Source organism: Puntigrus tetrazona, chromosome 5, assembly GCF_018831695.1.
Source record: "Puntigrus tetrazona isolate hp1 chromosome 5, ASM1883169v1, whole genome shotgun sequence".
In the NCBI taxonomy this organism is placed as follows: Eukaryota; Metazoa; Chordata; class Actinopteri; order Cypriniformes; family Cyprinidae; genus Puntigrus; species Puntigrus tetrazona.
The window spans coordinates 9389354-9402227 of record NC_056703.1 but is presented as its reverse complement, the minus strand read 5'-3'; the positions used below and the strand labels follow the sequence as shown (position 1 = coordinate 9402227).

At 43.7% G+C, this 12874-nt stretch overlaps 1 protein-coding gene across 1 annotated transcript; it reads right to left on the bottom strand.

The window, feature by feature from the left end:
- Positions 1-567: 567 nt before the first annotated feature.
- tcima (transcriptional and immune response regulator a) lies at positions 568-1569 on the bottom strand. Its single transcript, XM_043240697.1, has one exon. It carries the CDS (start codon positions 1421-1423, stop codon positions 1121-1123), a length of 303 nt encoding a protein of 100 aa, XP_043096632.1. The 5' UTR covers positions 1424-1569; the 3' UTR covers positions 568-1120.
- Between the last annotated feature and the right edge of the window lie 11305 nt (positions 1570-12874).

The window sequence follows — 12874 nt, the reverse complement described above, 5'->3', positions numbered from 1 at the left end:
TGAGCGACAGGTGTGACCCTCCTACAAACAGCACCAAAAAGCGAAAGTTAAGAAAACAAACACCTCTGAGAGCTAATAAAAGTTTTATTGTTGATGATATCTTTTACACCTCTCAGGATGACTGCCAGGGGCTTGTGCGTTACACTTTGTTGCTAGTTTTTAGATTAAACACAACAGCAATGGCAATTAACATTTTTACTGTAAACAAGGCAGTAGTAAATTTTGTCTAAGGGTACATATCGGTACCTTACATACAAATTTTTGCAACTTAATGGTACTGCCCATTTTTTTTCTGAGAAATTCTACACTTTCAAAAATTTTTAATTTTTTGCATTTTTAACAGTTAACAATCTAGTATCTTAACAGACTTTGTGTGTAACTATAACACGTTGCCATGTAGAAATTAGCAGGAATGACACACTAGTTCAGTTTGAATTGACAAAATGTGTTGTCCTTAACTAGACACAGAGGTGTGTTGTGTTGTTTTTAGGGGTGCAGGCGCCCATGGGTACAGGAGAACCCACAATTTAATGCTTTATAGTCAAGGAAGAGAAGAGAGTTCAAATGTTTAGTTATTAATAATTTATTGTACAAACAATGAAAAATAATATCGTGAAAAATGCATAACTGGTGTTATAACATTGTGACAAATAAATAAGTGGCTGTTGAGCGTTAACACGTATCACAATATCAAACTGGCATAGAGACAAGGCATAACGTTTATAGGCAGGTTTCTTCAGGCAATATAACTACTGTCTCCAGTCATGGTTCTTGTGCACCAACAAATACACCTATAAGGTGCAGAAGTTCGTGATAAAGTCCATTTTTAAAATGCATAGAGTTCACGAGACATTTTCGCTCGTCTTCACGGTGTGATGCACGGGGAGTTCGGCGTGCTCGCGCCGCGGGATTCCTTCACGCTGAGCGCCTTCCACAGCCCCCAGATCCCGTGCGTCCCGTCCTTCATCGAAAGGGCTCGTGTCACTCACGAGGCTTTCCTTCACCTCGGCGTGGTTCCTTCTCGACCACCCTGGACGTGTCCGTCATCGCCAGGTTGTAAATGTCACCGGCAGTCTGAAACGAACGACCGCGCAGCCGCGGGGTCAACGCGCGAAGACCCTCAACGCAGCTTCAGAAAGTGCCGCACCATCCCCGCGATACGCAGGAACTTGTCCTTCTTTCTCTGCTTGAGGGCCATCAGAGCTTTGGCCGTCTCTTCGGGATCGTGCGCGAAGGAGAAGATGCTCCTCACTCTCTCCTCGGCTTTCATGTCCCCAGTCTTCTGGAAGAGTCTCATGAGCGCGTCCTGGTTGACGTTCTCGAAGATGTTGGCAACCGCTCGCTTTCGGTTCGCCGTGTCAAACTTGCTGCCGTGGATCGAAGGGCAGACGCGGCGAGATTCTGAGTACATGTCGGTCGACATCGTGCGGCTTTCGCGTCGTTGAGCAGCGTTAGAGTCGCCAACTTGACCGGTTTGAGCCGCTTTGGTGTCTGTGAGTCGAGTGAGGAGTTTACAGCGAGGGCAAGCTCTTTATAGAGCGACAGCGCAGCTCCCGCGTACGGAGATGACTTCATCCGCGCTGCCTCCCCGGAGGAACGCCTTCCCGTTTGCTGCCAACTACTATTTCGCCAGCATGCCTGTAAGCTTTGGAAATGGCGGTAATTATGGATGAGAGCTCTGACGACACGAGTGCGCAAGGTTTATCGAATAGGGGGTGCATTTGCAACCTATGGAGTTTTTTCCCGTCTGATTATAAAATATAAGAGACATTGTGTTAGGAATGCGGGATTTTGCAGGCGTGAGAACTAAAAAATCTAGTAAAAATCCTGGTGCACTATGACCTCACTTCCTGAAAAAACAAGCAAAAAAAACCCCACTACCATTCTAAAGTTTAAGGGGCCATTTTTTTATTCATTCAGCAATGCCACATTCATAATTATGGCATGTCGTAAATCCAACAGACCCTACTATTTGATTAGTCGTTTGATACATTGCGTTCTTTGCAAACAATACAAATTACTGTATAGTTTCGTGACAAAAACTCACTTGACTCTCGTCATAGAATTCTGAATAATTGTAGCGTCATCACAACAGTGTTCTAATTAGCTGTTATTAACAGTTGTAACCTGTTTAACCAATTCTTTACTAACTATGCCATGGATGATGTAATAGGCATATTTATATGTGTTGTTACATATAAAGACTGATGCAAGTCGTTGAAACAAACGTCTGTGTTATTACATTGTCAATGCTGTAGCCATATGTAAATAGACAGAAGAACACAACATTGTGTCTTTTCAACTAGTGCAGCGCTTTACTTGATCATTTTAAACTGATTTGGAACTTGAAAAGGCATTCCGGTGAAAATTATAAATAGCCACTTTTTTTTGCTTTATCTGAAATCGTTGGGGGCTTTTTAGATAACACAGCAAGGAGACAATTTTTCCCGCATGCTTTTAAGAAATCTATACAAACCAAATTTATCACACATTCTTGTGCACTGTTTATTCTCCGTCTGGTTTGCTTTGGAGCAATTCCCTTTGAACCGTCATGCTGGAAAGCAAGCAAATCAGACAAAGGAATTTTCCAAAAAAAAAAAAAAAATTACCAGGTACTGCAGTGACTTTTTTATTTGACCTACAGAGACTTACCAAAAATGTGCCATTGTTGCAGGAATCTTGTGGAATGCCCGTTACTTGGCATCCATTGTGAGTGCGTTGCGAAACAGGATACCAGTCTCTCAGGCTGGCATAACAGTTATGACTGGAGTCAAGGAGGATGGGAAATGTGCGGAAAGAGACGCCAGGAACATGTCATAAATATAAGCAGAGAGTTCTCCGGAGTCTTGCACACAGAGCACAGTCTAACCTTTTGACAGGGCAAAGGAAGCATCGGATTGAGAGCCTAGACCTGCCCTCTCAAACACAAGCTGAGTGTACTTTATCAATCCTAACAATGGGGAATCTAAATTTAACTCGGGTCAAAGGTCGCGTCAGCTGGCCTGCTTGAAGGAGAAGTAGTTCCCTCCCCTGCACACGCCTGGAGCCAGTAGCTGATTAAAAAGTGTAACCCAGTTAAGTACACCACTTAAAGGAACACTCCACTTTTTCTCTGCTCGTTCTCCAACTCCCCCAGAGTTAAAAAGTTTAGTTTTACCATTTTTGAATCAATTCAGACGATCTCCGGGTCTGGTGAGAGCACGTTTAGCATATCGGGAAAAATACCAAAAAATCTTTGGTCATTTTTAAAAGAGATGCTTCTGGTCTAATCTGCTTCAGTGAAGCTATGCTAAAAGTGCTGTCGCCGGACCCTTCCAAAAAAGTGGAGTGTTCCTTTAACGCAGACGTTAATGCGCTCCTTTGAGTTTGACACAAATTTGTGCACATCATAAATAGGGTGGTGTTAATAAACTACATATTTGTGAAGTGCATTACTTAGTAACTAGTATGTGTTAAAAAAAACGATTTAAAATAATAAAACATAAATAAATGAACAGAAAAAGTAAATAAACTAACTTCTAAAATATGAACCTTAGAAATCAAACCTTTAAAACTCATTCACAGAGAAGAACATCCATCAGTTTTTGATTACATTGCCAGTCTGTAATTGGCTGTCCATATTGAAGCCCATAAAACTTCAAAGCAGATGGGAAGCAAACAACCGTGAGCAATAAAGACGATGAAAATGAAGCACTTTTACACATGAAGGCTTTACTGTTTCCACTGACGTTATGCGATTCACAGACAAGCGTAATAAATGTTCAAACTGGAGATCAGGAGTGCCATGTTAACAGATAATAACATTTGTGACTGAACTGCACAGATTTATTGTGTCTGGAATCATGTCTTCATTATTTAGTATTCCGTAAATGTAGCGTTATGCTTTCATTTCTGTACAGAATGACGTCATGCAACAAAACAAAGAGTCGCACAATGTTGACTGTATGTAACTGCTGCTGAATAGTGAAAATCGAAGGAAGCAGCTGTGAAGATGTTTTTGAAAAATACCATTTGTGCTGTATGAAGTAAAGAATGCTGTTCTTTGTTTGCATCCCTTCCTGCATGCTTTGCTTAACTAAGCACCGTGGGGCCAGAGTCTTCAGCTTGTCGGATATGACAGCGTTTGTCCCTAGAGCAGGTGACTTGATAGACCTACATAGAACATTACCAAACTTCATTCAATTTTTATACGCCGACAATGAATTATTGATGAAACTTTGTAATGCATGTTGTCATTATTTTATTTTTGCCTATGAAAAAGGTATGAAACAAGAAAGTCAAACAAATTGGTTTAGTATTTTTATTTTATAAAGCATAATAAATGCACACTTTTTAACGAGACGCGAAATACGTACCAACAAGTACATTTTATCGCAGTTTCTAATAGAAAAGAACATTAGGCAGTAAAATCCTAACGCATAAGTTTTCATTAATAAAGCGTAATTTTCACAATTATTTTAAGAATATCATGTCATGCCTTCAAAACAATATTAATATCCTGGAATAATTGGAAACTGATGTTTTTGAATGTTAGCATCACACGTATGCAGCTTCATATGGTTTTCATAGACTGTAGGTTTGCTCACGGAGTGTATCGAATCCCATGTAACTACGAAAAAAAATGCTCAAATCTGTGTAAAAGAAAGATTGAAATGGCACTGTTGCATCAACAAATCAGTTTTGTATTATCGGGTAAGTTTAGGTTTGTATTTGATGCAGGGTATATAGAGCATTAACTTTCAGCAGCAGATATTTCAATGCATAGCTATATCAATGTAATAACAATGTGCCAGGGTTCACGTACCGATCCTGTGCCATGTCTTTTTAAAACTGCAGCGAAATGTGCACGTAAAAAGTAAAATCTTTTTGAGACCAGGTTGTAAATGTCATTTTTGCAAGTGGAAGTTGAATAATAGTGAACCTGAACAGGCACGCATTTTAAACATAAACATGCATACTCAGTAGCGCACACATTGTGAAGAACCCTTTAGCACAATTCTCAGAAGCTTTAGCACTGTTGCTATAATAACAGTTGTATAACAACATCAGGGCATGGCAGTCAAATCTGCCCACAGGGGAATGTCTGTGGCAGGAGATTCCGGTTTAATTACTCCACTTGCTTTATAGTATCATTTGCATTAGTGTGTAGAGATTCGGCGTATAGTTTTTAAACATACATTAAATGCCAGAATATAGATTTTTTTCCCCTAGAACTTGCATGCAAAATGACATCCAAAAAATCTGAACTTAACTTAAAAATGAGACCAACATTCAAATCACAGGCCTCCACAGGTCATTCCAAACCACAACTATGCAGCTCAGTCTAATAGGTCAACATTTGTTAGTCCACAGGCTCACAAATAGCACCTTTTAATCATGCCTGCTGGAGTCCGTTTACAGGAAGATGTGAAGTTAACAGTAATCATCTTTTATGACAGCCTGATTCCGGGACTCAAGTGCTGTGTTTTGCAATCACAGTTTTTGGCACCGAGCTTCTTACACTTACAATGAAAGACAAAGAGCTGGTTTCTAACCGTTTTTTTTTTTTAAACAGCCTATGTGTCTTGACCGGAAAGTAAAACCAGAGTTTGATAAGCATGGAGGGCAAACTTCTTAAGAAAAAGCAATTAAACAGGCATCTAAGACCAAAGGCACTATGGGCTGGTAGCCCGCCAGTACTGCTAAATCTTGGCCATTTCCATTCCTCTGTTGTCTTTGCCTGGCTGAGATTCATGCCAAAATCAGTACGGAAACGGAAGCATACCGGCCTTATTAGGAGAGAAAAGTCACTGGAGGTAATATTACTCAAACACGAACGATATCTCAATAAACTGTTTCACACACACGGGTATATTTTTTTGAAATTGAGATCATTATCTGAAAGATCAATTGGCTTTGTTAGGATAGGAAAAAATTTGGTCAAGACACAATTATCAATTATCTGAAATCTGTAGGTGCAAAAGTATTAAACATTGAGGAAAACCGCCTTTAAAATGATCCAAATTAATTCCTTAGCGAAGCATATATTTAATTAAAATGATGTTTTGTTAAAGTTATTGTAGTAAATTTACTAAATGTCTTAATGGAACATCTTTACATAATATTATAAAGATTTTTGGCATTAAAGAAAAATCGATAATTTTGACCAGTGTATTGTATTAAGGCCTATTTCATTCATCATTTCAACTATGTCTCATAGTTTTGTTCTTTTACATTAAAATTAAAATCTTTTTGTGTCACCATTTAAAATTTTTATTTGATATACCAATTTTCAAACTCTAGGCCATCTCTAGGCAATTGATTTAATCATTAAATTATTTTAACGTTATTTAAAGGGCTCATATGATGGTATTTTAAAGATCAATATTTTGTGTATTTGGTGTAACAGAATATGTTGACATGCTTTGATGTTCAAAACGCATTGTTTTCCAAGTACTATACATTATTGTAGCACCGCCTTGCCTCTCTCAAATGAGTCATTTTCTACAAAGTCTCTTCTTCCGAGAAGCACAGTCTACTCTGATTGACCATCTGACACAGTGCATTGTGATTGGCTGAATACCGCAAGCATGAGTTGGAAATGCAATGCCCCTTACCATAATCACAAGCTCAGCTTTCAACAGAAATATAAAAAACGTTAATAATGTCCTTAGTTTAACCACCAGTTCAAGCCCAAATGAGGAACAGAGTCATGTGCCAGACACAGTGATTATGCTTCTATGTATTTGCAGTGCTTTTGCCGTGGTTAAGAAAGCCGACGGTAACAACATTTTTTTCACGTTTCTTAAAATTGATACGTAAATACCGTAATTTCATCATATAATATTAATATACCAACCTATTACAGTACTGAAATCTGTTTTGTACCCTTGAAATGCACTGATAACCACCAAATGCATGTGGTGCACAAGCAGCTTTTAAATATGAACATTTATAGAAGGTGATCGGTGTCATTCACACGAGCACTAAACACCATTACAGTGTGATTCATTAAACTGAAATATGCAATAAACATTAGTTTAACAACATTACATGTAACACATAACCCTTAATATAACTGATAAAAAATATCATTATTTTAAAGAAAAAACATCAAATTCAAACAAAATTTTAAATGCAATGTAAGAAAGTCTGGGAACGTCAATTTATGGTTTGTCTCTGTAAATTTGACGGGAATTTACCATTAACCGTTTAAAAGGGTTTTACCATAGTATTTTCATTTTTTTAACCATGAAAATACGATTAAAAACACCACATTTCAACAGTCAAAAGCAAATACTTAAACTAATAACAAAACATACATAAAGTCGCTGGTATTGGCAAAGATTGGCAAAGCAGGGACAGAATTGACCCATAAGCTTTGTACTAGGTTCATATGGCTGAGGGTCGTCCATAAAATGCATTTTACAAATTTGAAAATCTGGGTTGTGCTGTTCTGTTGTAAGCGGTCTTAATGATTTCTAACTGACACGCTGCATCAACACTACTGCGTTACTGAAACCTTCTTTCTTTGCATGAACATTTGGGCTGCGTTGTGGAAGCATTTCCACATTGTGACATAATCATGTGGGGGTGTGTTTTAATGACACGTCTTAGCCCAGTCTGGATCAGCCTTCTTTTTAAGACAGAATAAATTATTTTGTGGGAGACTTTGAGCATTGTAACCCTTCATGCACAAACATCTACATTCCAACAAGTGTAAAAATAGAAATCGCATTATATGACCCCTATAAAACAAGATCTCTGTTATTTTGACTACAGATTAAAAAAAACACTACTTCGTTGACACTTAAAAAGAATGACGATTAAACCATAGATGCATTATAAATGCAAAAAGCATCCATTTTGATTCCTGATTTCTGAAAGAACCCAGTTGATATCGGAGCGACAGCCAAATTATGTCGGCTAAAGCTTTAAATGATAATCCATAATGATTTTTATTCAAAAAAGCAATCATAATAATAACAACAACAACCGATTAATCCTCTTTTCTCAGAGTTTGCATAACGTAGACATATCTAGTGAGGGTGTATAATAGTCAGCGAGGCCACAGAGCGCACTAGAGTGGCCACTGGCACACTACCAAGACGGACAGCTTGTGTTTCCCCACACTTCCACACGCGCGCTCAGCATCCAGGGACAAGCCCGAGCATGAGGATTACATGAGTCATCAGCACTGCTCCCACACAGGCACCCAGGCAGCATTACGCACTAAACTAGCTAGAACCGGTTAAAGCAGCACCCCTTCCCTATCTGCCAGCACCTTGCCCTCAGTTTGTTTCCCTCTCTCTCTTATTCTTTCAACCGCTCTCTTCATTGAGTGTGATATCTAAGAGTCAGCCAGACCCCGCGTGTTCTCACCGGCCGATCTGAGTTAGCACCATGAGCTATAGCTTCAGGTCACGGTGTCAGGCACACACTCTCTTTCTCTCTGGGTGGTTTCGGTGTCCTGTTCCACTGTGCCCTTCGCTTGCTTGTATATCTCACACCACGAGCCGCTTGCTCTGTACTGACAGTCCCGATCGCCTTTCTGAGTACTCTGGATCGTGAAGTGGTTATAGGCGGATATGTGCTTTGAGACGACAATGTTGACATAGTACAGTATATGTTTATTACATCACTCTGTCCTGGAGCAAATTGTTCATGCTCACAAATAACAAAACTCACAGGAATATTCTGGGTTAAGCTCCATTTACAGCACCTGTGACGTCGGTGATGTCAATTACCACAGAAAATCATTTCAACAGTCAGTGTGTTACAATGCGTCATTAAAAAAATAAATAACCTAGGAATGCCCACAGCTGCCTATAAGGGATAAATCCATACTATATAGTTAGGAAAACAAATGAAAAATAACACTAAAATAATGAAAAATTTTATAATACAATTTATTTAAATTAGGCCTATATTATTGTGCATTCCTAGGATAAAACTTCAAATCATTATTATAATGCAAAAATTATGCCTTTATCATATCGCTTGCAGTTTGTTCGAGTTTTAAAGTTTTTGAAATAAGTCTCTTATGTTTAACAATGCTGCATTGTTAAACATCCAAAATATAGTAAAAACACAATTTTTTTTTTTTACATTAAATGTTTCTATTTTAATACATTTTATTATTATCTGTGCTAAAAAAAAGTCAGTGCTAAGAAAACGTCTCGGTTACGTATGTAACCCTCGTTCCCTGAAGAAGGGAACGGAGACGTCACGTCGGATGACCGACGAATTGGGATCTCGCCGAGAGACCAATCTACTTCGAAAGTGTATCTAAACAAGCCAATTGAAGATTGGCATGCGCTAATCGCATCCAGCTGCCGCTGATCACAGCGCGTGTATAAATAAGCAGCGGGTGCAGCGCATATTCAGGTTTTCGCTGAGGAGCCGAGCTAGTGACCCGGCCCCTTCAGCAGAGGTGCAGCACCGTGGCGGCGGGGCGTGGCGTCTCCGTTCCTTCTTCAGGGAGCGAGGGTTACATACGTAACCGAGGCGTTCCCTTTCAGTCGGTCACTCCGAGTCACGCCGGATGACCGGACAATTGGGATCCCTACCAAAACGCCATGGACGCTGCCTCTTCCAGTGTCCTGTGGGAGCCCACAAGCCCCCTCAGTCTATCGGCGTAGGCCGGGGCTCAACCACAAGAAGCCAGCTACTTTTGTAACACTACCCATTCGTAAGACTGGAACACTGGGAAACGTCCCACGTTCTAGTGAACAGGGACGTGCGGAAGTCCAGCCTTCCCGTAGGAGGTCTCGGAACGAATACGCATATGGACAGTATTTCAGTTTGCATATGGAAAATTGGAGGTGATTGAACCCTCTTAGACGGGCAGAAGGTCTGCCGGGGAAACACGGGGCTCTAAGGCTATGCCGTGGAAATACACACATAAAGTCCTCTTGGGGTACTTTACATGGCTCCCAGCCCTCACCGGTTCTCACGGATTCATCGAGAGGGCCTGGCGCCGGATGCTCCGCAACATCTGGCTGCCGAGGGGAATGGAGGAGCTCGACAGGGTCTACTGTATGGACGCTCTGGAGCGGTTAACAAGCCGACCCGAAACCGGGCCTCTCAGTGCTTCTACCAGTTTGAGGTGAGAACACAGGAGGATACCGGTTCCACACGTAGGCTATAGAATCTAGCAATCATGTTGGGGGTCGCCCAGCCCGCAGCTCTACAATCTGTCAGCGAGGTGCCACGAGCCACCGCCCAGGACGATGCAACACTTGCTGAGTGTGCCCGCAACCTGAAGGGGGGGGCAGGGCATACTCTGTGCTTGGTACGCTAGGGTAATGGCGTCCACTATCCAGTGAGCCATCCTCTGCTTGGAGGCGGCACTCCCCTTCTGCCGGCCTCTGTGACAAACGAGAGCTGGACTGAGGTCCTGAAGCTTTGTGTCCGGTCAACGTAGCATCGGAGTGCTCGGACGGGACAAGCAACGTCAGGGCTGGGTCTGCCTCCTCCAGGGCAGCGCTTGAAGGTTCACCACCTGGTCTCTGAAGGGGGTAGTGGGAACCTTGGGCACGTAGCCGGGCCGTGGCCTCAGTGGTACCTGGGAATCCGCGAGCCCAAACTGTAGGCACGAATCGTCGACCGAAAAAGCCTGCAGGTCCCCTACCCTCTTGATGGAGGCCAATGCGAGCAGGAGCAATGTCTTCATAGATAAAAGAACTTTAGCACAACTGCTGGCAAGGGTTCAACGGAGCCTACTGCAGTGCTGTCAGCACTACAGACAGGTCCCAGGAGGGTACTGTTGGGAGCCGTGGAGGATTCAACCTCCTGGCTTCCCTCAGGAACCTGATAATCCGGCCATGCTTACCCACAGACCTCCCATCTATGAGGTCATGATTTGCAGCGATTGCAGCCATGTAGACTTTAAGGGTGGAGGGAGACAGCCTTCGCTCCAACCCCTTGCTGCAAGAAGATAAGCACGACTGATAGGGCAATTCGGGGTCTTCACCTGAGAAGAACACCACTCGACGAACAGGCTCTACTTCAAGGCATAGGCCTGTCTCGTGGACGGCACTCTAGCCGAAGAAATGGTGTCGACTACCTCTTGAGGTAGGTCACCTAGAGCCTCCGCATCCCATCCAGGGACCAGACATGGAGTTTCCAGAGGTCTGGACGCGGGTGCCAAAGGGTGCCCCATCTCTGAGTCAGAAGATCCTTCCTCAGAGGATCGGCCAAGGAGGGGCTGTCGCGAGGAGCACAAGTTCTGGGAACCAAGTCTTCACCAGTAGGGTGCTACTAGCAAGACCTGCTCCTAGTCCTCCTGACCTTGCACAGTGTCTGTGCAAGAAGGCTCACTGGGGAAATACATACTTGCAAAGGCCCGCGCAGCCAGCTGTGTGCCAGTGGGCAATGGGAAGTCTCTGGAGAGGCAAACAGGTCTACCTGAGTGGCTCGGAAGCGTTCCCAATCAGCTGAACCGCCCGGGGATGGAGTCTCCATTCTCCGGGTAGTGCAGCTCGCGACAGCTCGTCGGCTGCCTGGTTGCACACTCCTGGAATGTGAATGGCGAAGCGACCTCAGAACTTCCGACTCCATAGGAGGAGGAGGTGGTGGGCTAGTTGCGACATACGACGGAGCGTAGACCACCTTGTTGGTTGATGTACGCAGCGGTCAGTATATGTTGTCTGTGCGGACTAGTACATGCTGGCCTCGAAGGCAGTTCTCGAGACTGCCTAGGGGCGAGATGTACTGCCAGCAACTTTAGGCAGTTGATGTGCCATTGCAGTTGAGGGCCCGTCCAAACCCCTGACACTGCATGCCCGTTGTACGTGGCCCCTCAGCCGGTGGTGGAGGCATCCGTGAAACCACAGCATACCTGGAGACCTTCTCCAGGGCACTCCGGCCCGAAGGAACGAGAGGTCTGACCACGGGGTGAAGGTTTGGCGGCAGGCGGTGTTATTTGAACCGGTGAGTGCCACTTTGCCACGCCCACCTCGGGACTCGATCGTGTAGCCAATGTTGAAGCGGTCTCATATGGATTAGTCCCAGCGGCATCACTGTGGCGCGGCTGCCATATGCCCCAGGAGCCTCTGAAAATATTTCAGTGGGACCGCCATCCTGCTCTTGAACATATTGAAGCAGTTCAACACCGAATTGGCACGCTCCTCTGTGAGGTGTGCCATCTGATCGATCGAATCCAGCTCCATCCCAAGAAAAGAGATCCTCTGCGTTGGACAGAGTTTGCTCTTCTCCTGGTTGACCTGAAACCCCAACTGGCTGAGGTGCTGTAGCACCAGATCCCTGTGTTCGCACAACTGAGCCGGGACTGAGCCAGTCATCCAGTTGGTTGAGAATGCGAACGCCTTACTCTCTCAGTGGAGCAAGGGCTGCTTCGCGACTTGCATGAAGACGCAGCGTGGCGACAGGGAGAGCCGAAGGGTAGGACTTGTACTGATATGCTCGACCTTCGACGCCAACCTCAGGAATGGCCTGTGGCATGGAAGAATCGACACATGAAAGCACGTGTCCTTCAGGTCGATCGCTGCAACCAATCCTGGGGACGGACGCACTGAATAGGCGTTTCTGTGTCAACATCCTGAGCGGGAGTGCTCGATTCAGGACTCACAGATCCAAGATTGGTCATAACCCACCGCCTTTCTTGGGCACTATGAAGTATGGGCTGTAAGCCCCGACCTCATCGGCTGGAGGAAGCGGCTTTATCGTGCCTTCACTAGAAGGACAGCAATCTCCGCCCACAAGACAGGGGCACACGCATTGTTCACTGACATATAGCGGATCCCACTGAACTTGGGGGCGCCGGATGAACTGAATCATATAGCCGAAGTCGAAGGGTTTGAGGAGCCACGGGATAGCCTGGGAAGATTCAACCAGGCATCCAGAGACCGAACTAGCGGCTCGAGCAGAACCA